At 45.8% G+C, this 27,751-nt stretch overlaps 1 protein-coding gene across 1 annotated transcript; it reads right to left on the bottom strand.

The window, feature by feature from the left end:
• Nucleotides 1-570: 570 nt before the first annotated feature.
• Nucleotides 571-17,404, bottom strand: PRSS50 (serine protease 50). The gene is made up of 4 exons (XM_023548093.2): nucleotides 16,114-17,404; nucleotides 2,767-3,050; nucleotides 1,359-1,525; nucleotides 571-902 (listed from the first exon to the last, which is right to left on the bottom strand). The coding sequence occupies exons 1-4, from the start codon at nucleotides 16,563-16,565 to the stop codon at nucleotides 666-668; spliced, it is 1,140 nt and encodes a 379-aa protein (XP_023403861.1). The 5' UTR covers nucleotides 16,566-17,404; the 3' UTR covers nucleotides 571-665.
• Between the last annotated feature and the right edge of the window lie 10,347 nt (nucleotides 17,405-27,751).

The following is a 27,751-nucleotide window of genomic DNA, read 5'->3' as shown; positions in this document are numbered from 1 at the left end:
TAGGGGAAGTTCAAGCCAGGGCTTCATCCACTCTGGCAGCTCCCCGACCTCTGACCTGGGGCATTCACTAGTCCTTTATGGGCAGGCATGGCTGCTGGTGGTGGGGATGGTGGCTGACCCCAGTGGTCACCTGACCCACTGTCCAGGCAAGGGGCAGGGCTGGAAGGGAGCAATGACAAGGGTGTGCTCTCACCACTGGCCATGAGGCAGGACAAAATCAAGAAGAGCCTGACTCCCGCTAGGGTATCACAGAAAACACACTCACCTCCTAGGCCCAGACAGAGCTGTGACCCTGATCCCAGCCTCAAAGTCTGCCCTGGCCACTCCAGCTTCAGTCTGGGCAGTACATTCTGGGCCCTCCATCATGACACCCCTTCATACTCCCTCCACTGTCCAAGGGAGCCACCCAAACCTTTGGAGTGAGAAAGATCCTGGGGGGTTCTGCACTTTTCAGCATAAACTGGCTAGACTCCCCCATCCCAGCTGCCTTGGGTTCACCCTTCTCCCACTAGAGCAGGCCTAAGGAGCAAGGGACTTCTGAGGCCCAGGAAGAAGGAAGCATGGGGAAGAGAAGCATTTAATTGAGCACCTAGTCTCTGCCCTGCCTTCGGGGCTATGAGGGGTCAGGGTGAAACAGAGCGCTCCCGGAGACAGCATGCAGAGTGTCAGAGAGTGTCCAGGAGCCTAAGGGGCAGAGGGAGTGCCAGGAACAGGGCCCTGGATGGGGCTACCAGGGTTGGGGATTGCCCCTTGAGGCAGTCAGAGATCCACTGTTGGTAGGCAGAGATTTGAAGGTAGATGGGTGGGGCATCGCCCTTGTTGCAGCCTGGGCCCCAGCTCACCATTCCCACCAGGTACCATGTGCTCTCCACAGCACAGGCCAAGGGCTCACCGGTCTTCTCCTATGGGTGAAGGGATAGGAAACAGGGTCAGGGCCTAAGGGACATGTGACCCAGCTCAGGGACAAGCAAGTAGCTCTCACACCTGATCCTCTCCAAAGCCCTCCAGCATCAACATAGCTGAGGGCAGCCTCGAGGCCCAGACCCAGGAGACCTTCCTCACAGTGCTTGCTTCATCCCCCATCTCTCTCATACCAAGCCTCCAACCCCATCTCTTTAACACCCACCTTTCATCTCCCATCCTCCCTGGCTATCTCTTACTCCCACCCTCCATCCCCACCCTCCATCTCTCTTATCCCCCATCTTCCCACATCCCCCTTGCTCATCCCCACTCATGCCCTCCCCACTCTTCCTCTCCTTGCCCTCCTCACAGCCCTCGAATCCTGCCTCCCCTGCATCCCTCCTCCAACTTCTGGCCAGGTGCCCTTGGAGGTGAGTGAACGGGGGAGAGGTGCTTACATAGCAGAAATTATCCCTATTGGTGTCCTCTGCACAAATCATACGGGAGTTGATGATCCGGACCATGGTGGGGATTTTGGAAAACCGGTGGTAGTATTGATCACATTCCATGTTGTTCAGAATGGTGACTTCCTTCTCCTGAATGGACCGGAACTGGGGCCATACGCCTGTGGGACAGGGGCCCTCGTTCAGACTTAGCCACTTGGCTGCTGCCCACCGACTGGCCTTGTCTCCACCCTCCCTCCGTTCTTTTCGACTCCCTCAGCCTCTTTGACTTGCTACACAGCAGCCATGGAGATCTCCCCAGGCATGGCCCACCACCCATTCTCAAGTGCCCCTCCACACAGAGACCTGAGAGCAGGCTGCCCCACCGTCTGGCCTTGCTGGCCCTAATCTCACTTCCTGCAGAGTCCAACACCTGAGCCCACTGGGCTTCTTCTTAATATCCCCTCCATTTTTACCTAACATCTTTGCTTTTGTCGTCCTTTCTATCCCGAATGCCTGCCAAACCTCTCTCAAATCCAAATCTCTCCTTTTCTTCAAGCTCTTCCTAAAGGCCACTTCCTCCTCTGAGTTTTCCTGGTCCTCTCCACGGAGCCCAGACACTGCCTACTCCCCTCCCCACCTGTGTGTCTCTGTTCCTGGCCTGAGCTCTTGGAGGACTGGAGACTTCAAACCATTCCCAGCCATTGTCTAGACAGGCCGCAGCAGGGATAACAAAAAGTCACCCCCACCTCCTCCTACCTGGGCTGCAAGCCTGTGGGCTGTTTTGAATAAATTGACTTCTTGAGGCTACAAGGAAGGGCACCTCCCTTGTGGGAAAGCAATGCATCTCCCTGAAGGGAGTGGGATGTCCCTGGGACCCATCAGAAAATGGGCCCTTGGATGGATGGGCCTGAGAGAACACGCTTGCTCTTTGGATCTTGCTCCTAAATTGGGATGACAAAGGATTGAGGACCTCTTGGGGCAGGGGGGAGCCATGAGTGGGTCCTGAGGGATTCCCAACCTCAGGTGCAGACTGCCCCTAGCCAGCCATGTAGTGTCCTTTGGGGAGTTTTTACACAGAACCCTGCTGCCCTCACTCTGGATGTTCTGCTTTTGGTTATGAGTGCCCTGGGGTCCCAGGGTTTTGTCTAGACTGAAAGATATTACTCTGTGCCCCTCTGCCTTCAGGGAAGTTCTCTTTACACGAGAGGTTTGGCAGGGATAATCAGGATTCCTTGAGGCCTGAGTAGCCATGTTGAGGCCCTTAAGGAGAAGAAGGCTTCAAATATGATAGCCCAGTAGGGAGACCCAGGAGGCAGTGGGCTCCTTGGAGAAGGGGTCTTAGAATGTTTGTCCATGGTAGTGCCCAGCCTACATGCAGATCCTCTCCCTCACCATCCAGCCTGGGAGGCTTCTGACTCACCGTTAGCCCTGGGGAGTCCCCAGCCTGTCACAGTGCAGATGGAACGGTCCTTCATCTCAAAGTCCAAGCCAGGCAGGCAGATGGGCCAGACATACTTGTTGTACTTGAGTGTCGACTGGAGCCTGAGGAGGCCGATATTGTGGGCCCGGCCCACCCATGACCAGTACCGTCGGGACCGGAACCTGCGGTTCACGATGACCTGGCCCACTGGGACATTGTGGGCATGCTGCGCTGGCTCATCCATCACTGGGCTCCCCACCAGCACAGAATAGGCAACGTTACGCCTACAAGTCCATGAAACAAAAATACAACCTTGAATTTGGAGACCATCTCAAGAATAGATTTAATGTGTTGAACACTAATGACCAGAGACCAAACAAGTTGTGGGATGACATCAAAGACACCATACATGAAAAAAGCAAAAGGTCATTAAAAAGACAGGAAAGAAAGAAAAGACCAAAATGGATGTCAGAAGAGATTCTGAAACTTGCTCTTGAACGTAGAGTAGCTAAAGCAAAAGGAAAAATTGATGAAGTAAAAGAGCTGAACAGAAGATTTCAAAGGGCAGCTCAAGAAGACAAAGTAAAGTGTTATAATGACATATGCAAAGACCTGGAGTTAGAAAACCGAGAGGGAGGAATACGCTCAGCATTTCTCAAACTTAACTGAAGAAAACCTTTAAGGCTTGAGTTGCAATACTAAAGAATTCCATGGGCAAAATATGTAACAATGCAAGAAGCATCAAAAGAAGATGGAAGGAATATACAAAGTCACTGTACCAAAAAGAACTGGCCGACATTCAACCATTTCAGAAGGTAGCATATGATCAAAAACCAATGGTACAGAAGGAAGAATTCCAAGATGCACTGAAGGCATTGGCGAAAAACAGGGCTCTGGGAATTGACGGAATACCAATCGAGATGTTTCAACAAGTAGATGCAGCACTGGAGGTTCTCACTCATCTATGTCAAGAAATTTGGAAGACAGCTACCTGTCCAACTGACTGGAAGAAACCCATATTTGTGCCCATTCCAAAGGAAGGTGATCCAACAGAATGCAGAAATTATCAAACTATCATTAATATTACACACAAGTAAAAGTTTGCTGAAGATCATTCACAAATGATTGCAGCAGTATATCAACAGGGAACTGCCAGAAACTCAAGCCGGATTCAGAAGAGGATATGGAATGAGGGATATCATTGCTGGTATCAGATGGATCTTGGCTGAAAGCAGAGAATACCAGAAAGATGTTTACCTGTGTTTTATTGACTATACAGAGGTATTCAACTGTGTGGATCATAACAAATTATGGATAATGCAAAGAATGGGAGTTCCAGAACACTTCATTGCCCTCATGCGGAACTTGTACAAAGATAGACGAAGAGGCAGTTGTTTGCACAGAACAAGAGGATATTGCATGGTTTAAAATCAGGAAGGGTGTGTGTCAGGATTATAGCCTTTCACTACTTATTCAATCTGTATGCTGAGCAAATAATCCAAGAAGCTGGACTATATGAAGAAGAATGTGGCATCATGATTGGTGGAAGACTCATTAACAACCTGCAATATACAAATGACAAAACCTTGCTTGCTGAAGGTGAAGAGGACTTGAAGCACTTACTGATGAAGATCAAAGACCACAGCCTTCAGTATGGACTGCACCTCAGCATAAAGAAAAGAAAATTCCTCACAACTGGACCAATACGCAGCATCATGATAAACGGGAAAAATATTGAAGTTGACAAGAATTTCATTTTACTTGGATCCAAAATCGAGGCCCATGAATGTAGCAGTCAAGAAATCAAAAGATGTATTGCATTAGCCAAATCAGCTGCAAAGACCTCTTTAAAGTATTAAAAAGCAAAGACGTCTTGTACAAAGCAAGGTCATGGGGCCCCACTCATACATCCAAACTCCCTGAGGGAGCAAATCGCTGGGTTGAGGGCTGTGGGACCACAGTCTCGGGAAAACTTCTAGCTCAACTGGCATAACATAGTTTATAAAGAAAATGTTCTACATTCTGCTTAGTGAGTAGCATCTGGGGTCTTAAAAGCCTGTGAGTGGCCATTAAAAATACTCCACTGGTCTTACCCCTTTGGGAGCAAGGATGAATGAAGAAAACTAAAGATACAAGGGAAAGATTAGTCCAAAGGACTAATGGACCATATCTACCACAGCCTCTAAGTCCAGTACAACTAGATGGTGCCCAGCTACCATCACTGACTGCTCTGACAGGGATCACAATAGAGGGTCCCAGACTGAGCTGGAGAAAAATGCAGAACAAAATTCTAACTCACAAAAAAGACCATACTGGCCTGACAGAGACTGGAGAAACCCTGAGAGTGTGGCACCCAGGCACCCTTTGAACTCAGTAATGAAGTCACTCCTGAGTTCACCCTTCAGCCAAAGATTGGACAGGCCCATGAAACAAAACAAGACTAAAAGGGCACACCAGCCCAGAGGCAAGGTCTAGAAGGTAGGAGGAGACAGGAAAGCTGATGAAGGGAGCCCAAGGTCAAGAAGGGAGAGTGCTGACATGTTGCTAGGTTCTTAACCAATGTCATAAAACAATACGTGTACTAACTGTTTAATGAGAAACTAGTTTGTTCTGTAAACCTTCATCTAAAATACAATTTTAAAAAAAAGCAAAGATATCAGTTTGAGGACTAAGGTCCACCTGACCCAAGCCATGATATTTTCAATTTCCTCATATGTATGCAAAAGCTGGACAATAAATAAGGAAGACTGAGAAGAATTGATGCCTTTGAATTATGGTGTTAGCAAAGAATATTGAATATACCATGGACTGCCAGAAGAATGAACAAGTCTGTCTTGGAAGAAGTACACCCAGAGCACTCCTTGGAAGCAAGGATGGCAAGACTTCATCTCACGTACTTTGGACACATTATCAAGAGGGACCAGTCCCTGGAGAAGGACATTGTCATGGATTGTACTGTGTCCCCCCAAAATATCTGTCAACTTGACTAGGTCATGATTCCCAGCATTGTATGATTATCTACCATTTTGTCATCTGATGTGATTTCTCTATGTGTTGTAAAGCCTATCTCTATGATGTCAATGAGATGGGATTAGCAGCAGTTATGTAAACTCAATCTACAAAATTAATCTACAATTTAAGCCAATCTCTTTTGAGATATAAAAGATAGAAGCAAGCAGAGAGACATAGGAACCTCATACCACCAAGAAAGCAGTGCCGGGAGCAGAGCATCACCTCTGGACCTGAGGTTCCTGTGCAGAGAAGCTCCTAGGCCAAGGGAAGATTGATGACAAGGACCTTCCTCCAGAGCCCACAAAGACAGAAAGCCTTCCCTTAGAGCTAGTGCTCTGAATTTGGACTTCTAGCCTCCCCAGACTGTGGGTGAATAAATTTCTCTTTGTTAAAGCTATCCGCTTGTGGTATTTCTGTTATAGAAGCCCTAAATGACTAAGACAGAATTCAGTACCAGGATTAGTGTACTGCTCTAACAGATGCCTAAAACTTGGAAATAGTTGCCTTGAAGAGGCTGTTGGTGGAATTATGGGCATCAGACAATTCTGGTGAGGACTCAGAAAGGAGTGAGGAGAGAACCAGAATCGGCAGAGAACTGGAAGCAGGAGAGAACAGGCAGCAGCAGAACTAGAAGACCAGAGCGAGACAGCCCTGGAGCCCATTCACAAAGCAAGAGAGCTGAGTGCTTTTGGCAGGAGGCTTCCTGGTGGAGTGGGGTGCCTCCAAGCACTATCGATGGAGCTAGGCTTGCCAACCCATGCGGCAAGAGAACAAAGTGCCTTCCAGCTGAAGCTAACTGGCAGAGTGGGGTGCCTCCAGGCACTTATTGGTGGTGCTACAGAGCTTTGGAACACTTGCCCCGGCAGGGCAGATGCAGGTGGTGAGGCCCAAAGGGCCAAGAGGCCAAGAAACCAGGAAACAGAAGCTGAAGAAACAAGAAACACAGGAAGCTGAGCTGCCTCAATCTCAAAGTGTATGGCCATGACTTCTGGGGTCTCAAAGGGTGGTGCCATGGCTTCTGGTGTTTCTAAGGGTGGAGTTGCCACTCAGATGGACTAAGAGAAGGGTGCAGCTGAAGCCAAGCGAGTGGAGTTGCTTTTCCAGTGGGCCTGGAAGGCAGAGCTGAAGCCCAGGCCGAGGGGCTTCCACTTAGAATTCGGAGAGTGTGGCCAATACCTAGTGTTTGGCGGGCTGGGCCATTGTGTAAATGGTCTCAGAGAGCAGAGGATTATTTGCAAGCCTTGAGGGCTAATGTAATGTGTTCTGCTGACTTGCTTGGTGCCTATTATGCCTTCTTTCCCTCCAATTTCTCCCATTTGTAACAGAAATGCCTAGCTTGTGCCTGCCTGTTGCACCATTGTATCTTTGGAAGCAGGTAACCTGTATTCTAGATTTCACAGACGAAGAAGAATTTTTTTATTTTGGACTTGGAGTTGATTTAAAACTTTGCTATAGGAGGCGGAGCAAAGATGGCAGAATAGACAGACGATTCCCTCGAGCCCTCTTTACAACAAAGACCCGAAAAAACAAGTGAAACGAGTATATTTGTGACAAGCCGGGACCCCTGAGCATCAAAGGTAGGCTTAGACAACGACCTGAGGGACAGGGAGAGGAAGAGGCTATTCAGAAGTGGAGAGGAGTTACTGGACCTGAATCGCAGGGAGCCCTCAGGTACCATTCCTGGAGCGGTGGTGACGGTGGCAGCGGGCTGGTACTAGTGCTCGGCCACAGTTTCCTCAGGGAGAAGCAGCCAGCCACACAGCCCACTCACACCTCCAGAGCCTGAGGAGAACGGCGTGCTCTCTGTAAAAGCTAAGTACTTGTGTACATTTTACCGCACCCCGCCCCCGCCGCCACAGCCAAGCTGGCTTCAGCTGCTGAATCCCTGGGCCTGAGATAGACCCTGGTGAGCACCTAGAGCCATCCTCTTGGCCTTGGGGAAGGAAAAAAATTGCAACTGGGGGGAAAAGATAACTTGCTAGCTCCATTAACTGGGGGAGCTCAGGACAAAGCGGCTCCTGTCCAGGCATAAACCATCCGTGGACCTTGAGCACCTTTCCCTTCTGCATGGACCTGTATGGCCCTATTTCAGGGGAATAGGCCTTTGTTGACAAACTCCAACCATTTCAGCTGTGCGGTGGAGAGGTGGGTGTTTGACGTTTGACATTGCTTTGCCTATTAAACAAGGTCCTCACCTACCCACTTCAGGGACCTAAGGACTGGTAGCTCCATTCAGGTCGCCCAGCCACCTGCGACAAGGGTCCAAAGATAACTGGTACCTCCCGGTCCTTACAACCAAAAACTTTGGGTGCCCATGGTCCCTCTGCAGAACCCACCCACCAGCACACTCTAGGGAACAGGAATGCATTTTCCTCAGAGACACTTCGGGGTTGGTTCTCAGCCCCCTCCCTTGTTCAGAGCATGACCCCCTGCTGCAATCAGATACTGGTATATACACCAATCACCCCTGCCCCTCTAAGACTGTAGGACAGAGCCTGTACCACACACTTGATATCAGGTACCTGGAAACCTGAGCTGAATTCATACAAGAAAACTGAATGGACTCCTAGACTGATATACCTGATAGCAGCTCTAGCCAGCTGGGGACAGGACACCAGAGCTCCAAAGGTGAAAATAATCAAGCTAGCTCACTCAAGCAACCCATAGGGGTATACCAAAACAAAACAAAGCAAGCAGCTACGACACAGTAAGCAAGCATAAACTAATACAGTAACTTATAGATGGCTTGGAGACAACAGTCAATATCAAGTCACATAAACAAACAGACCATGATCACCTCAACAGGCTCTCAAAACAAAGAATCTAGGGATCTTCTAGATGAAAGTGCATTCCTGGAATTACCAGATGCAGAATACAAAAGTTTAACATACAGAACCCCTCAAGACATCAGGAAGGAAATGAGGCAATACGCAGAACAAGCCAAGGAACACACAGATAAAGCAACTGAAGAAGTCAGAAAGATTATTCAGGAACATAATGAAAAGTTTAATAAGCTGGAAAAATCCATAGACAGACAGCAATCAGAAATTCAGAAGATTAACAATGAAATTACAGTATTAGATAACAGAAAGTCAAAGGAGCAGAATTAAGTAAGTAGAAGCTAGGATTTCTGAACTCCAAAATAAATCATTTGGCACTGATATATTTGAAGAAAAATCAGATAAAAGAATTTTAAAAAATGAAAAAAACTTAAGAATCATATGGCACTCTATCAAGAGAAATAACCTACGAGTGATTGAAGTACCAGAACAGGGAGAGATAACAGAAAATACAGAGAAAATTGTTGAAGATTTGTTGGCAGAAAACTTCCCTGATATTGTGAAAGATGAAAGATGCTCATCGAACTCCACATAAGGTAGATCTTAAAAGAAAGTCACCAAGACATATTTTAATCAAGCTTGCCAAAACCAAAGATAAAGAGAGAATTATAAGAGCAGCGAGGGATAAAAGAAAAAAAAAAACCTACAAAGGAGACACAATAAGAATAAGCTCAGACTACTCGGCAGAAACCCTGCAGGCAAGAAGGCAGTGGGATGACATATTTAAAAAATTAAAGGAAAAAAATTGCTTGCCAAGAATCATATATCCATCAAAACTGTCTCTTAAATATGAAGGTGAAATTAAGACATTTCCAGACAAACACGAGTTGAGAGAATTCGTAAAAACCAAACCAAAACTAGAAGAAATACTAAAGGGACTTCTTTGGTTAGAAAATCAATAATATCAGGTATCAACCCAAGACTAGAACACTGGACAGAGCAACCAGAAGTCAACCCAGACAGGGAAATCCAAAAAAACAAAGCAAGATTAAAAAAAAAAAAAAAAAACAGCCCAACACAGGGTAACAGCAATGTTATTATATAAAAGAAGACAACATTAAAATAATAAAGAGGGACTAAGAAATGTAATCATACACCTTCCATATGGAGAGGAAGATATGGCGATACAAAGAAATAAAAGTTAGTTTTAAATTTAGAAAAATAGGGGTAAATAATAAGGTAACCACAAAGGAGACAAACTATCCTACTCATCAAAATAAAATACAAGGGAAAAATACAGACTAAGCAGAAACAAAATCAAGAACAATAAATATGAAGAAAGGACAATATACAAAGAAAATCCACTCAGCACATAAAATCAAATGGGAAAAAGAAACTGTCAACACACAAAAAAAGATATCAAAATGAGAGCACTAAATTCATACCTATCCATAATTACCCTGAATGTAAATGGACTAAATGCACCAATAAAGAGACAGAGAGTGGCAGAATGGATTAAAAAACAAGATCCATCTATACGCTTCCTACAAGAGACACACCTTAGACTTAGAGACACAAACAAACTAAAACTCAAAGGATGGAAAAAAAAAATATCAAGCAAACAACAATCAAAACAGAGCAGGAGTGGCAATATTAATTTCTGACAAAATAGACTTTAAAGTTAAATCCATCAGAAAGGGTAAGGAAGGACATTATATAATGATTAAAGGGACAATACACCAAGAAGATGCAACCATATTAAATATTTATGCACCCAATGACAGGGCTGCAAGATACATAAAACAAACTCTTATCAGCATTGAAAAGTGAGATAGACAGCTCCACAATAATAGTAGGAGACTTCAACATACCACTTTCGGTGAAGGACAGGACATCCATAAAGAAGCTCAATAAAGACACGGAAAATCTAAATGCCACAATCAACCAACTTGACCTCGTAGGCATATACAGAACACTCCACCGAACAGCAACCAACTACACTTTCTTTTCTAGTGTACATGGAACATTCTCTAGCATAGACCACATATTAGGTCATAAAGCAAGCCTTAGCAGAATCGAAAACACTGAAATATTACAAAGCATCTTCTCAGACCGTAAGGCCATAAAAGTGGAAATCAATAACAGGAAAAGCAGGGAAAAGAAATCAAACACTTGGAAACTGAACAATACCCTGCTCAAAAAACACTGGATTATAGAAGACATTAAGGATGGAATAAAGACTATGAGAATGAAAACACTTCCTATCAGAACCTTTGGGATACAGCAAAAGTGGTGCTCAGAAGCCAATTTATATCAATAAATGCACACATACAAAAAGAAGAAAGGGCAAAATCAACGAATTATCCCCACAACTTGAACAATTAGAAAGAGAGCAACAAAAGAAACCCAAATGCACCAGAAGAAAACAAATAATGAAAAAATTAGAGCTGAACTAAATGAAATAGAAAACAGAAAAACAACTGAAAGAATTAACAAGACCAAAGGCTGATTTTTTGAAAAAATCAACAAAATTGATAAACCACTGGCCAAACTCACAAAAGAAAAACAGGAGAGGAAGCAAATAACCCCAATAAGAAATGAGAGGGGCAATATTACAACAGACCAAACTGAAATTAAGAGAATCATATCAGATTACTATGAAAAACTATACTCAAACAAATTTGAAAACCTAGAAGAAATGGATGAATTCCTAGAAACATACTACCTACCTAAACTAACACAAACAGAGGTAGAACAACTAAATAGACCCATAAAAAAAGAAGAGATTGAAAAGGTAATAAAAAAACTCCCAATAAAAAAAAAAAAAAAAACCTGGTCCAGACGGCTTCACTGCAGAGTTCTACCAAACTTTCAGAGAAGAGTTAATACCACTACTACTAAAGGTATTTCAGAGCATAGAAAAGGACGGAATACTACCAAACTCATTCTATGAGGCCACCGTATCCCTGATACCAAAAGCAGGTAAAGACACCACAAGAAAATATCCCTCATGAATGTAGATGCAAAAATCCTCAACAAAATTCTAGCCAATAGAATTCAACAACATATCAAAAAAATAATTCACCATGACCAAGTGGGATTCATACCAGGTATGCAGGGATTGTTCAACATTAGAAAAACAATTAACGTAATCCATCATATAAACAAAACTAAAGACAAGAATCACATGATTTTATCAATTGATGCAGAAAAGGCATTTGACAAAGTTCAACACTCATTCATGATAAAAACTCTCAGCAAAATAGGAATAGAAGGAAAATTTCTCAACATAATAAAGGGCATTTATACAAAGCCAACAGCCAACATTACCCTAAATGGAGAGAGCCTGAAAACATTCCCAATGAGATTGGGAACCAGACAAGGATGCCCCTTATCACCACTCTAATCAACACTGTGCTGGAAATCCTAGCCAGAGCAATTAGGCTAGATAAAGAAATAAAGGGCATCCAGATTGGCAAGGAAGAAGTAAAAGTATCTCTGTTTGCAGGTGACATGATCTTATACACAGAAAACCCTAAGGAATCCTCCAGAAAACTAGTGAAACTGATAGAAGAGTTCAGCAGAGTATCAGGATACAAGATAAACACACAAAAGCCAGTTGGATTCCTCTACACCAACAAAAAGAACATTGAAGAGGAAATCACCAAATCAATGCCATTTACAGTAGCCCCCAAGAAGATCAAATACTTAGGGATAAATCCTACCAGAGATGTAAAAGACTTATACAAAGAAAACTACAGTACACTTCTGCAAGAAACCAAAAGAGACTTACATAAGTGGAAGAACATACCTTGCTCATGGATAGGAAGACTTAACATTATAAAAACATCTATTCTACCAAAAGCGATCTATACATTTAATGCAATTCTGATCAAAATCCCAAGGACATTCTTTAATGAGATGGAGAAACAAATCACCAATTTCATATGGAAGGGAAAGAGGCCCCGGATAAATAAGGTGTTACTGAAAAAGAAGAATGAAGTGGGAGGCCTTACTTTACCTGATTTTAGAACCTATTATACCTCCACAGTAGTCAAAACAGCCTGGTACTGGTACAACAACAGATACATGGACCAATGGAACAGAATTGAGAATCCAGACATAAATCCATCCACATACGAGCAGTTGATATTTGACAAAGGCCCCAAAACAGTTAAATGGGGAAAAGACAGTCTTTTTAACAAATGGTGCTGGCATAACTGGATATCCATCTGCAAAAAAATGAAACAAGACCCATAACTCACTCCATGCACAAAAACTAACTCAAAATGGATCAAAGACCTAAATATCAAATCTAAAACGATAAAGATCATGGAAGAAAAAATAGGGACAATGTTAGGAGCCCTAATACATGGCATAAACAGTATACAAAACATTATAAAGAATGTGGAAGAAAAACTAGATAACTGGGAGCTCCTAAAAATCAAACACCTATGCTCATCCATAGACTTCACCAATAGAGTAAAAAGACTACCTACAGACTGGGAAGAGCCTTTACATGAACAGATATATGCACACCCATGTTTATTGCAGCACTGTTTACAATAGCAAAAACATGGAAGCAACCAAGGTGCCCATCAACGGATGAATGGGTAAATAAATTATGGTATATGCACACAATGGAATGCTACGAATCGATAAAGAACAGTGAGGAATCTGTGAAACATTTCACAACATGGGAAGAACCTGGAAGTCATTATGCTGAGTGAAATAAGTCAGTTGCAAAAGGACAAATATTGTATAAGACCACTATTATAAGAACTTGAGAAATAGTTTAAACTGAGAAGAAAACATTCTTTTGTGGTTATGAGAGGGGGGAGGGAGGGTGGGAGAGGGGCATTCGCTAATTACATAGTAGATAAGAACTACTTTAGGTGAAGGGAAAGACAGCACACAATACAGGGGAGGTCAGCACAATTGGTCTAAAGCAAAAGCAAAGAAGTTTCCTGAATAAACCGAACATTTCGAAGGCCAGCGTAGCAGGGGTAGGGGTCTGGGGACCATGGTTTCAGGGGACATCTAAGTCAGTTGGCATGATAAAATCTATTAAGAAAACATTCTGCATCCTACTTTGAAGAGTGGCATCTGGGGTCTTAAATGCTAGCCAGCAGCCATCTAAGATGCATCAGTTGGTCTTAACCCACCTGGATCAAAGGAGAATGAAGAACACCAAGGACACAAGGCAATTACGAGCCCAAGAGACAGAAAGGGCCACATGAACCAGCAACTACATCATCCTGAGACCAGTAGAACTATATGGTGCCCGGCTACAACTGATGACTGCCCTGACAGGGAACACAACAGAGAACCCCTGAGGGAACAGGACAGCGGTGGGATGCAGACCTCAAATTCTCATATGACCAGACTTAATGGTCTGACTGAGACTAGAAGGACCCCGGTGGTCATGGCCCCCAGACCTTCTGTTGCCCCAGGACAGGAACCATTCCCGAAACCAGCTCTTCAGACATGGATTGGACTGGACAATGTGTTGGAGAGGGATGCTGGTGAGGAGTGAGCTTCTTGGATCAGGTGGACACTTGAGACTATGTTGGCATCTCCTGCCTGGAGGGGAGATGAGAGGGTGGAGGGGGTTAGAAGCTGGTGAAATGGGCACGAAAAGAGAGAGTGGAGGGAAAGAGTGGGCCGTATCATTAGGGGGAGAGTAATTGGGAGTGCGTAGCAAGGTGTATATGGGTTTTTGTGTGAGAGACTGACTTGATTTGTAAACTTTCACTTAAAGCACAATAAAAATTATTAAAAAAAAAAAACTTTGCTATGACATGATGGGGTGAATGTTTTCCATGTGGGAAGTACATGAATTTTGGGGGTCCAAAGGATGGAATGTAATGGATTAAATTATGTCCCCCCAAAATATGTGTCAACTTGGTTAGGCCATGATTCCCAGTATTGTGTGGTTGTCCGCTATTTTGTGATTGATCTAATTTTCCTATGTGTGGTAAATTCTAATCTCTGCCTGTGGTTAATAAGGCAACATTAGGTTATGTTAAAGAGGATTAGGGTGTGATGTAACACCCTTACTCAGGTCACATCCCTGATCCAATGTAAAAGGAGTTTCCCTGGGGTGTGGCCTACATCACCTTTTATCTTACAAGGGAAAAAAGAGAGAAGTGAGCAGAGAGACAGGGACCTCATATCACCAAGACAGCAGTGCCAGGAACAGGGCTCATCCTCTGGACCTGGGGTTCCTGTGTGGAGAAGCTCCTAGACCAGGGGAAGATTGATGACAAGGATCTTCCTCCAGAGCCAACAGAGGGAGAAAGCCTTCTCCTGGAGTTGATGCCCTGAATTTGGACTTGTAGCCTAGTAGACTGTGGAAGAACAAGTTTCTCTTCCTTAAAGCCATCCATTTGTGGTATTTCTGTTGTAGTAGCCCTAGATAACTAAGACAGACATTATGCTTTGCAAGGTAGAGGGTCAGTGAAAATGAAGAAGGCCCTCAATGAGATGGATTGACACAGTGACTGCAACAATGGGCTCAAACATAGCAAGGATTGTGAGGATGGCACAGGGCTGGGCAGTGTTTCGTTCTGTTGTACATAGGATTGCTATGAGTCAGAATCAACTCAACAGCACCTAACAACAACAACAACAACGGCCAGAAGAACCACAAGGGTAGCCTGCAATCAGCTCCAGGCACCCTGCCCCAGCCTCCAGTCCCTGCCCTCTACCCCACCGTTGCCCTCTGAGAAAATCCCAGCAGGCCACCTCCTACCTGAGCCTCCTCCTCACAACAGCTGTGAATAGGGCCCTCCACACACACACACACTGTGTGGTCCAGACCTCACAAAAGCCCATTATGTTATGGAGGAGAAAACCAAGGCTCAGAGAAACCCAGTGACCTGCTCAAGGCAAAACAGGAAGTGGTGCTGGGATGTAGATCAAGTTTTCTCTTGTTCTAAACTCTGGACTCTTTCCAGCCCCCCATGCTGCCCCTGGCAGGTGATAGATGCCCATGGTATTAGCCTTAGCTCTGCTATCCAGCCTCCTCTCCTGACATGCCCCTCTGAGTCCTTAGGCCTGGAACACACTTCTCCACTGGTCAGCCCTCAAGGCCAGCACCTATGCTGCCCCCAAGCCACTTCCCTGGTACAGAGCATTGACACATCCACTCCTTTGTACCCACACCAACCAGGCTGCCCTGTGAGCTTCAGTCTTCTTGGCTGACTCCTCTACCCGCCTGAGAGGAATAATTTGGCTCCTCTCTGCTCCTGGTGCCCAGTTCAGGGCCTGGATCAAAGAAGTGCCAAAGAATGAAGGAAGGAGGGTTGAATGAATAAATGAGTAAGCGAGAGCAAAGGCCGTGGAAAGGAGGAAGGAGCCCTGGACAAACGGCTTCCAAGCCTCCATTTCCTATGTGTGGAATGAGGGCGCACAGCTGAGGGGCAGAAGCTGGGTGAGGCTGGGCTGGATTGTTCTGCTCCACAGACAGCACAGCTGCTGCTGATGCGCCAGCTGGATGGGATGTCACACCTTTCTGTCTGCCTCCCCACCACCCACCTGGGCCCAGACTCACTTCATCAGGCAGTGGGCCACGACCAGCACCCACTGGGAGGCAATGAGGGTGCCCGCGCAGATGTGAGTGCCATTGGCCCGCACACTGACCATCCATGGCCATCGCCGAGCCATGGCCATTGGGTCCCTGAGGGTAGGGTCCTGCTCGAAGGAGAAGCCACAAGCTGAGGAAGAAGCAAGAGTTTGGTGAGGAATGGGCCTTTCCAGCCACATCCCATCGCACCCCGTATCCCTTCCCCTCCCCTTAGCCCTGACCGCCCACCTTTCCAGCCACACCCATCCAGTCATCCTCCTTTTTCCCTCTTCCACAGGCAGTGATGCTGCCCATGTGCAGACTACAGTGTCCAGCCTCAACAGGCTCCCAGCACTGCCCAGGTATCCTTCTTCCTGTCCCCAACACCAGCCCCAGAACATCCCCAACTGACCAGCCCAATGCACCACCGGCCCTTCCATCCCAGCCAATCACCCCCCTCAGCTCCCACCAGACCCTTCACAAACTCACCCACATTTCCGTATGATTCCACCCTCACCTCCCTCTCCTTTCTCAGTGGTCAGGTGCCCCACACTTCCACCAAAGCAGGCCCCTTTCCCTTCTCTAGGAAGCCCAGGTCAATAACTCCACAGAAAAATGGGCAGGCAAGGAGGAAACCCCAGTGGCAAAGGAACACAGAAGCTGCTCAGCCCCATTAGTCCCCAGGAAAGTGCAGACTGAAATCACACTGAGGTTCTGCTCCACACCACATGACTGGCAAAAACTAAATATCTGTGATACCACGCGTTGGTGAGGATTGTCGCCCCAGAACGCTCTCCCACTGCTAGCGGGAATGTCGGCTGGTGCAGCCACTTTGGAAAACAGTTTCAGAATTGAAGATGCTCACACCCAACATCCTAGCTGTCCCACTCTGAGGTGTTTTCCAAAAAGATTAGCAGGTTGTGCAATCAGCTTAAGGGGAATATGACCAGCTTTTGTGAAAGATACCATACCAAAAAAGAGAAACCAAACCCACTGCCATGGAGTCGATTCTGACTCACAGCAACCCTATAGGACAGAGTAGAACTGCCTCATAGAGTTTCCAAGGAGCGCCTGGCAGATTCAAACAGCCAACCTCTTGGTTACTAGTCCCAGCACTTAACCACTACACAACCAAGGTTTCTGAAAGATACCACAGACGAGGGAATATCAGCATGCACAGCACAGAGCCTAAGTCCTGTTTGTGAGACAGTCTGTGTCAGTGTGCACTCAACTACTAGAAAAAGGTCAGTGGTTCTAACCTGCCCAGAGGTGCCTGGGAAGACAGGCCTGGAGATCTGCTTCTGAAAGGTCACAGCCTTGAAATCCCTACAGAGGAGTTCTACTCTGCACACTAGGGTGGCCATGAGTCAGAATCGCCTGGAAGGCAACTTAACGACAACAACCAATTGTGTCCCAGGAAACGGTGTATTTCTTCCCGTGGGTCTCAGGTCAACATGTTTGAAAGCCACTGCAGGTGTGCCTGGGAGACTCTCACGGGAAGGCTCACAGCACCGATTCTGAAAGAGATCCTGTAGACCCACGAGGTCCGGGCACAGAGCAGGGTTAGCGCCTGGGGCAGGGCCTGGGCGGGCGCAGGGCTCCGCCCCTCTGCAAAGGCAGAACCTGCTCAGGAGGCGGGAACGCGCTGCCGGTGGGCTCCTTCCACATTACCTTGACCTAGGATTTCCCTTGCTTCCTACCTCACCAGGATGAGAGGACCCCAGGTCCAGCCATCCAGGCAGTAACAGGGTGTGGCCCACAATCCCCATTGCCGGTCAAGTCGATTCGGACTCATAACGACACTACAGGGAAGAGTAGAACTGCCTCATAGTTTCCAAGGAGCACCTGGTGGATTCGAACTGCCTACCGTTTGGCCGAAGCTCTTAACCACTACACCACCAGGTATTCCTGGCTCACAATAGGTGCTCAATAAACACTTGGAGAAGGAAAGTCTCTTCTGTCTCCACTCCATCCCCGCAGCTTCCTCCCCTGTCCCTTCTGCCCCAGGGATCAAAGGTTCTTAAGATTCCTGCGGGCCCCCCGCCCACCCCAGCCCACAGTACTCACAGGGGAGTAAGTCTGACGTGTGGTTACTATGAGGGGATGGCTGGCTGGTTGAGGCCGGGATGGACTGGTCCTGCTGGGGAAGACGAGGCCGGGGGGCGTCGAGGTCTTGGTCGGCCAGAGCTGTCGTGGACAGAGCCCCCCAGGCTTCACCTACGGCCGAACAACCTGCGGAAGGACACAGAGAGAGTCAGAGGTGGGCAAGCTGAGCTCCTGAGGGAAAGAGGGCAGGAGGCAGGGCTCACCCGCGAGCCGCAGCAGCAGAAGCAGCAGGAAAACAGCACGAACATGGAAGCGGGCAGATGGCCGGAGGCTCTGGGAACCCTGCCCGCGCGCCCACGTCCTTAACCAGGTCTCCATCCGGGGATAATAGTGGCTGCGCTGCGGTGCTCCCTCGAGACTGCGCCTCTGGTGCCTGGCCCCGGACGGCGCCCCCAAGTGATTGCCAGCGGCTGAGCTTCTTGTGTCCAGTCTGCGAGGGCGCCCCCCAGTGGCTGCCCCTGGTAGCACTCCTGGAGTCTCGCAGGTGAGGATGCCGCTAGTGACTGGCCTCCCTTAAGCCTCCCAGACTGACGTCTGTCTGGCCTTGACGGCACCTTGCTGGCTACCTTGTTCCTGGTCGCAGCTCTGCCTTCCTTGGCCCTTCTCTTAACCAAGCAGTTTACTGGAGTCCCTAAACCTCACCTTGGCCAGTTCCTGTACCTACCCCCCGGCAGCCCATTGCCCTGGCTGGGTTCATGCTGTCACCCCTCCTGTGGTGAGATGAAAGCTAAACCTCTGGGCTGGTGTTCGGGATCTAGAGGTGGCCCCACCTTCCGTCCAGCCAGCTAGCTACAGTGGGGCTTTGACCGGGGCACTGAAAGTAAGCAGATTAAAACGTTTTTAATAATGATTTTTTAAAAATTGCATGATTTTAAGCAACTCCTCATCCCCACCCCCTCCCCCACAGATCCATCTGCTTAGGAAAGATGGCACAAGGTGAGGTTTCCATCCACAGAGAAAGGGTGCAGGCTGGAATTTTGAGAATATTCCAATGGTTCAGTGACACAGTTGGATAATACATTTTGAAAGTAGCATGGGGAATTCCTGAAAGAAGTTTTGGTTTGGAGCTGTTGGAAAATCCCAGTCTAATAAAAGATAAGGTGAAGGTTAAATCAACCCAGGACACTAACTTTTTCAACGGCCTGGTCTTGGGAGGAAAGGAGCCCTGGGGCACAGTGGTTAACCAAAAGTTGACAGTTCGAATCCACTAGCCACTCCTCAGAAACCCTATGGGGCAGTTCTACTCTGTCCTATAGGGTCAATATGAGTTGGGATGGACTCGATGGCAATGGGTTATGGTCTTGGGAGGAGTCCCTGAGCGGTGCAAAAGGTTAAGGGCTCAACTATTAATCAAAAGATTGGTGGTTTGAACCTATCCAAAGGCACTTCGGAAGGCCTGGCAATCTGTTCTCAAAGGTCACTACCTTAAAAGCCCTATGGAGCAGACTACTATTCTGCAACATATGGGATTGACAGTAACTGGTTTGGTTTTGCAGCCCTGGTTAAAGCTCAGCTGACCAAAAGATCGGCAGTTCGAATCCACCAGCCGCTCCTTAGAAACCCTATGAGGCAGTTCTACTCTGTCCTATAGGGTCGCTATGAGTCAAAATCGACTTGACGGCAACAGGTTTGGTTTGTTTTTTGGTTTGGGTTTGGTTTTTGGTGGTCTTGGGAAAGACACTCGGGCTGGCCATACAGTGCTCCAATCTCTGAGAAAGCAGTGAATTACACCCATTGCCCTTCTGGCACCCGAGGGGCAAGGAAGACTGGCAGCTCAGAACCTGAGGCCACCAGGTGTAAAGAGCCCCCGCGGCACATGCACACAGGAGGCAGGGCTTTTCTCCTCTCAGTCCGGCTAGCTTGAGCTAGTCCATCCTCTCCGGCCTCTGACCCGATGGTCACCAAGGCAGCTCAGGGGCTCAGGGTGCAGTCGCCACACCAATTCATCCAAGCAGGCCCTGCCCCCCCCAAGTCCCCCACCCCTGCCAGGATATTGGTGGGGGAAGGGAGGGAGGAAGACTTCAGATTCTGCAGACCTTACAGGGAGATATGAGGAGTTGGGAGAGGCCCAGGGGCTCCGGAGCACAGTCCATAGTGAAGGTCTACAATCTGGTCATCGTGAGTTTCTTGGGACAAGGCCAACCCTCAAAGGAGGGTCTTAGGGAAAGTGTGTGTCCGAAACCCATGCAAGGGTCATAGGGATCTTAGGGAGTGCTGATATGCTGAGGTGACTAAGCAAACACTGGGAATCACAGAGTCCAACTTCCTTTTTACAGAAGAGGAATTGCCACCCAAGAAGAGGACAATCTCCCAAGGTCACACGATAAGTGCCAGACAGACAGGATTATAATCCAGGTGCCCCTATCTGGGAAAGCTCAACTTGAGAGAACAGCCAGGGCTGTTTGGTGAGGGGTGGGAGGGAGCTGTATATGAAAGATTCCAGGGGTTCGGCCAAAGTCAAGAAGAAAGATGACTTCAGTGGTCCAGGGTTCAAGAGCATCTTCATTGAGCAACAGAGAAAACAGTGGCTCTGAGACCCTCCCCCAAGGACACCTTGCCCTGATGTTCTGTGCCTCTCTGGTCTCCACTTCTCCTCAGGGCAGAACAGAGAGGAGGGAGACTCGGCCTTCAGGCATAACCGCTCGGAAACCACTGCTCACAGGAGCCACAGGGAACCCAAAGAGACCAGCAGAATGTAGCCAGTGAGGAAGACCGGGCTCAGGAAGGCAGGGCTGGCCCGACTGATGAACTTCACATCGGAGACCTGATTCTTGATCCATAGGTTGAAGTAGGAGGTGCTGGTGTAGATGCTCGGAAACCGGGACTGGGCACAGCTGAAGCCCCAACTCACCAGTCCCATCTGGATCCATGTCCTATTCACCCGGCAAACGAGGGGGTTGCCAGAACTGCCCTGCAGAGGGGAGGAAGGGAGGCATAAGAAAGGCAGCAGGAGGGCCTCCCTGCAGGCCCTGGATGTTCTGGCACCCTCTCAGGCCACATCTCAGCGTGCACTGTATTAGGCCTCTGCTGCCCCTCAACGTGGCTATGAATCTGCTGTGTGGCCAGTAAGCTCTTCTCTGGGTCCCAAGCTGGGGATCCCGCTGGCCTCTCTCTTCATTCTCCTACTAACTTTCTGACCATAACTCACTGGTGCCCTTCTCTACCCTCCCTCTAAATCCTGGTGGGCCTCCAAAGTGTTGCTATTGGCCCTCTTCTATCCTACAATCCTGCTTGCAGAGTGACTATCTGAAATGCCAACCATCCCCCTACCTCCCACTTTTTGTGCAAAAATATATGCATGTATGAGAACAACGTTTACAAGAACATATATCAAAAGGCAATCACATGTTCATTGCAGTACTTTTCACAATAGCCAAAAGGTGGAAACAACCTAAAGATCCCTTAACACATGAAGGGATAAACAAAATGTGGTATATGCACACAATGGAATATGACTCGGCCATGAAGAGTGAAGAATTGGAGAGTCAGGCCAGGGGCTGTTTTGACCTATCAGGTCATTAGATATATGTCAAAGATCTAGTTATAGAAATGGTATGGTACTGACACAGAAACAGAAAAATAGACCACTGGGGCAATAGGGGGAGCCCCTGGGTGGTGCAGACAGTTAATGTGCTTAGCCGCTAACTGAAAGGTTAGAGGTTCAAGTCCACCTAGAAGTACCTTGGAAGAAAGGCCTGGTGATCTAATTCTGAAAAATCAGCCATTGAAAACCCCATGGAGCACCGTTCTACTCTGATACGCTTGTGGTTACCGTGAATTAGAATCAACTCAATGACAAATCAAGAAAAAAGTAGGGCAATAAAGAGCCCAGAACCTGACGCCTGCCCAGGGGGGTACTTGGCACACATGATAGAAAGTGTCAGATCTGTGGGAAAGGGGCACTCTGCCAGCAGATGGTGGGAAAACAGGCTCACCAGATGGAGAAAAATGAAGTTGGATCCTACCATAACAAAGTCCAGGGGAATTAAAACTCTAAAATGTGAAAAGTAAAAAGATAAAGCTAATTAAAGACATGGAGGGCCACGTCTTTATGACTTGGGATGAGGCATTTTTTTTAAAAAAATAAGAGGGGAAATGCATTAAGTTTAATTCCATGAAAGTTAAGGCTATCTCTTCGCTGAAGGACACCAAATCTCATTGATGATAGATGATGGATTAAAATAGGATATTTGCTCTGCTCTGTCTAAAACCAGCTAGGTGTCAATATTCAGCATATCTAAGGAATTTCTGAAAATTAACAAGCAGAGAAAGGGAGCTGAGAAGAGCTGTGGGTGTGAGGGCTTCCATTCTCCACCACTTGGCGAGGGCTGGCCGCCAGAAGAAGGCGATGAGGTTGTGCGTGAGGTGAGGTTTAAATCAAATCTATTTTGAAATTTAGACTTTCAACGGGGTGTTGTTGTTAGTCGTTCTTGAGTTGATTCCAACTCCTGGTGACCCCATGTGTGCAGAGTAGAACTGTGCTCCATAGGGTTTTCAAGGCTGTGACCTTTCAGAAGCAAATTGCCAGACCTGTCTTCTGAGGCACCTCTGGGTATGTTGGAAGAGCCAACCTTTCAACTAGTATTCAAGAGCAAATGAAAATGACTAGAAGTTATGAATTCTGCCCAAAATGATGTTGGCAGGGGTGGGAGGGATTTGACATAAGTCATTTGGGGGCAATGACTTAGAAGAATAAAACCATTTAATGTGGATACCCTACCAAACTGAGACTCCTCAACAAACAATTAAAGAAGGAGATATGTAGTGCAATATTTTTTACACAAATTCAAACACACACGTGTTGTTGTCGTTGTTAGTTGCTGTCTGCTTGGTTCCAACTCACAGCAACCCTATGTATAACAGAATGAAACGCTGCTCTATCCTACGCCATTCTCACACTTGTTGCTATGTTTGAGCCCATTGCTGCAGCCACAGTGACCATCCATCTCATTGAAGGGTCTTCCTCTTGTGTGCTGACCCTCTACTTTACCAGCCACAAAATCCTTCTCCAGGGACTAGTTTCTCCTGAAAACATGTCCAAAGTATGTGAAATGAATTCTCACCATCCTCGTGTCTTAGGAGCATTCTGGCTGTACTTCTTCCAAGACAGATTTGTTTATTTTTCTGGCAGCCCATGGTATATTCAATATTCTTTATCAACGCCATAATTCAAAGGCATCAATTCTTCCTCAGTCTTCCTTATTCATTGAGCAGGTTTCATATGCTTATGAGGCAATTGAAAATATCGTGGCTTGGATCAGGTGCACCTTAGTCCTTAAGGTGCTATCTTTGCTTTTTAACACTTTAAGGAGGTCTTTTGCAGCAGATTTGCCCAGTGCAGTGCATCTTTTGATTTCTTGACTGCTGCTTCCATGGGCGTTGATTGTGGAGCCAAGTAAAATGAAATCCTTGACAATTTCAATATTTTCTCTGTTTATCATGATGTTGTTTATTGGCCCAGTTGTGAGGATTTTTGTTTTCTTTATGCTGAGGTGCAATCCATACTGAAGATTGTAGTCTTTGATCTTTATCAGTAAGTGCTTCAAGTCATCTTCACTTTCAGCAAGCAAGGATGTCCCTTCTGCATATGACAGGTTGTTAATGAGTCTTCCTCCAATCCTGATGCCACGTTCTTCTTCATATAGTCCAGTTTTTCAGATTATTTGCTCAGCATACAGATTGAATAGGTATGGTGAAAGGATACAACCCTGACACACACCTTTCCTGATTTTAAACCATGCGTTATCCTCTTGTTCTGTTCAAACGACTGCCTCTTGGTCTAAATACACCTTCCTAATGAAAACAATGAAGTATTCTGGAATTTCTCTTCTTTGCAATGTTATCCCTAACTTGTTATGATCCACATAGTCGAGGGCCTTTGCATAGTCAACAAAACACAGGTCAACATTTTTCTGGTATTCTTTGCTTTCAACCAAAACCCATCTGACATCAGCAATGATATCTCTCATTCCACATCCTCTTCTGAATCCGGCTTGAATTTCTGGCAGTTCCCTGTCGATGTACTACTGCAACCACTTTTGAATTATCTGCAGCAAAATTTTACTTGCATGTAAATACACATATAGTAGCACTATATTTCTTCCAAAGATACAGGTATCTGTAAGGACATGTATTAAATAGACTTAAGTAGGTGCCTTGTGAGGGTAGAGGAAATGGAAAATGAAGGGGAAAATCAAGTCAGTGATGACAGTGTCAAACCATTACTTTAGATATATGATTGGCTGGGCTCTGAGGGCCCAAAGACGGGAGAGTTCAGAGAGAGATAACAGAAGAAAGAGAGACATCCTTCAAATCGATTTTGAAATTTAGACTTTTAGTAGGGCACTGTTAGTTGCCATTGAATTGATTCTGGATATCTTCTTACCGCCATGAGATGAAACCAGAAATATTAACAAAATGTGAATCACCCCCTGAACAGAGAAAAGTTTTAACTTTCAAATATTTTAAAGTAAAATCTACAATTAGAAGATAGAAAAGAAGACCACCACACATTGCAAAGCCCACGGGAAGTGGACCTGACATGCACTCAGAAAAGTCCTGGTCTGAAACACTTTTAATATCAACAAGAAAGAACAAAAATAAATTATTTGTTATTATCATCAGTTATTTATCATTGCACATTCAGTTCAAGATGCTTGAAAAGAATTAATAAAGGCAAAATGAGCATATTCATGCATTAGAAAGCAGGAAAATCACAGACTAAAGACATCCTATCAATAGCTTGTTCTTAAAAAAAAAAAAATGGACATACGCCTTGTAAGTCTAACCTAAAAAACAAAAGAGAGAGAAGGAAAATAAAAATACCTCATGGTGTGAGTGGAAAAGAGACTAGAATCACATCCAGAGGAAATATACTTTCTCAGAATCTGACGACTGCCTACAACTTCCTATTTATGAATTTAAATTCTGGATTAAATGAATAATTTCTAAGAAATTATTATTTCATTTAAACTAAGTTAAGAGTGGTAGAAAGCCTAATAAGTCCAATAATCCTGGGGCTAAAAAACTTAAAATATTCCTAAGAACGAGCCCTAAAAGGAAAACAGACCCACAAGGTTTTAGACATAATTTCTATTCAATGTTCAAAGAGCAGATAATTTGTGATAATTAGAACAGGGACCGATATTTTTCAAGTGAAGTGTAATCCTGACAGATTTAACAAAGAAGTGCCTTCTTCCACACACCTTAAAATGGAGCCCAGCTTCAATGTGTGTCGGGAGGGAGGCTGCGAGGTTCTGTGGATTGTGCTGCCTAGGACTGCCCGTTCTCCGAGGCCAGTACCTTCCCTGGGCAATGCTATCCCACTCCTGGCCCAGTATCCAGCACACAGTGTCTATAGGATGAATAAATGAATGAATAAACACGTTCTAAAAAAAGATACTGTAAATCTGAATCCAACAGATTAATGAAATAAAAGTACACCACGACCAGGGAGAGATGATTCCTGCAATGCATGGCCAATGGCCATAAGGAAATCTGTTCATGGAACTGACTCAGCACATTAAGAGTTACCGAGCAGAGTCATCTGGATAGATACAGAAAACACATTTTATAAAATGGAGCATCCACTCCTGAAAGAAAATGCCATAATAAAATAGAAAGGAGTGGCTCTCTCTTTGGCAGATATGCCAAATTAGCACCATGACTCACGCTGAAGCATGAGAAGCATGTCTATGGTTGTCAACAAGTAAAAGCACAGCTATGATTCAAGATTGTTTCGGGGAGTGGTACCCAAAACAATGGAAAAAGAGGTAAAAATAAAGGAAATAAAAGAGGCGAAATCACTACCAATTGTAGCTCATGTGTCAGCCTGGAAAGCCCAAGAGTCAACTAAAAGCTCTTAAAAATAATACAAGGGTTCAGTAGGCTGAATGCCTAGATGTCTTCAGCATGAGAATGATTCTAGGGAGAGAAAGGAAGAAAGTGGAAATAAAGGGAGGTTCTGGTCCTGCTGAGGAGGGGGCTGTAGACATTAACCCTAGTGTTAATTCAAGTGTAAATACGTGTTTGGAAAACATGTTGTTGTTGTTGTTGTTGTTAGATGCCATCTAGTCAGTTCTAACTCATAGTGACCCTATGTACAACAAAACAAAACACTGCCCAGTCCTGTGCCATCTTCACAATCTTTGCTATGTTTGAGCCCACTCCTGTGGCCACTGTGTCAACCCATCTGCTTGAGGGTCTTCTTCTTTTTCTCTGACCCTCTGCTTTACCAAGCATGACGTCCTTCTCCACGGACTGGTCTCTCCTGATGACATGTCCAAAATATGTGAGACGAAGTCTCACCATCCTTGCTTCCAAGGAACATTCTGCCTGTACATCTTCCAAGACAGGTTTTTTGTTCTTATGGCAGTCCATGCTATATTCACTACTCTTCACCAACAGCACAATTCAAAGGCATCAATTACTCTTTGGTTCTCCTTATTCATTGTCCAGCTTTCACATGAATATGAAGTAATTGGAAGCACAATGGGTTGGTTCAGGTGCACCTTAGTTCTCAAAGTGACATCTTTGCTTTTTTAACACTTTAAAGAGATCTTTTGCAGATTTGCCTAATGCAATACATATTTTGATTTTTTTTTTAATTATACTTTAGATGAAGGTTTACAGAACCAACTAGCCTCTTGTTAAACAATTAGTACACATATTGTTCCATGACAGTGGTTACCAACCCCACAACATGTCAACACTCCCCCTTGTCAACCTTGGGTTCCCTATTACCAGCTTTCCTGTCCCCTCCTGCCTTCTAGTCCTTGCTCCTGGGCTGGTGTGCCCCTTTAGTCTCATTTTGTATTATGGGCCTGTCTAATCTTTGGCTGAAAGGCGAACCTTGGAAGTGACTTCATTACTGTGCTAAAAGGGTGTCTGGGGGCCATACTGTCGTGGTTTCTCCAGTCTCTGTCAGACCAGTTTGTTTGTTTTTGTGTGTGTGTGTGAGTTAGAATTTTGCTCTATATTTTCCTCCAGCTCTGTCTAGGAACATCTTTTGTGGTCCCCGTCAGAGCAGTTGGTGGTGGTAGCCAGGCATTATCCAGTTGTGCCAGACTCAGTCTGGTGGAGGCTGTAGTACTTGTGGTTCGTTCAGTCATTTGGACTCATCTTTCCCTTGTGTCTTGACTGCTGTTTCCATAGGCATTAGTTGTGGATCCAAGTGAAATGAAATCCTTGTCAACTTCAATCTTTTCTCCATTTACTATGATGTTGCTTATTGGTCCAGTTGTGAGGGTTTTTGTTTTCTTTATGTTGAGGTGCAATCCATACTGAAGGCTATATAGTCTTAGTAATCTAAGTGCTGCTGTAACAGGAATACCACAAGTGGACGAATGGCTTTAACAAAGAGAAATTTATTCCCTCACAGTTCAGGAGGCTAGAAGTCCAAATTCACAGTGCCAGCTCCAGGAGGGGGCTTTCTCTGTTGGCTCTGGGGAAAGATCCTTGTCATCAGTCTTCTCCAATCTAGGAGCTTCTCAGCACAGGGACCCCTTGTCCAAAGAACAAG

The sequence above is a fragment of the Loxodonta africana genome, chromosome 22, assembly GCF_030014295.1.
Source record: "Loxodonta africana isolate mLoxAfr1 chromosome 22, mLoxAfr1.hap2, whole genome shotgun sequence".
Taxonomy (NCBI): Eukaryota; Metazoa; Chordata; class Mammalia; order Proboscidea; family Elephantidae; genus Loxodonta; species Loxodonta africana.
Note: the sequence above shows the minus strand (reverse complement) of the source record. Positions and strands in the feature narration are given on the sequence as shown.

Bases quoted from the DNA above. Each gene is read 5' to 3' on its own strand.
- PRSS50 (XM_023548093.2), bottom strand. From the start codon at position 16,565: ATGGAAGGGCCGGTGGTGCATTGGGCTGGTCAGTTGGGGATGTTCTGG. The intron at 1,526-2,766 runs GTGAGTCAGAAG...CCTGTCCCACAG, and splicing joins GGGACTCCCCAGGGCTAACG to GCGTATGGCCCCAGTTCCGG. The intron at 903-1,358 runs GTAAGCACCTCT...CTTCACCCATAG, and splicing joins ATAGGGATAATTTCTGCTAT to GAGAAGACCGGTGAGCCCTT.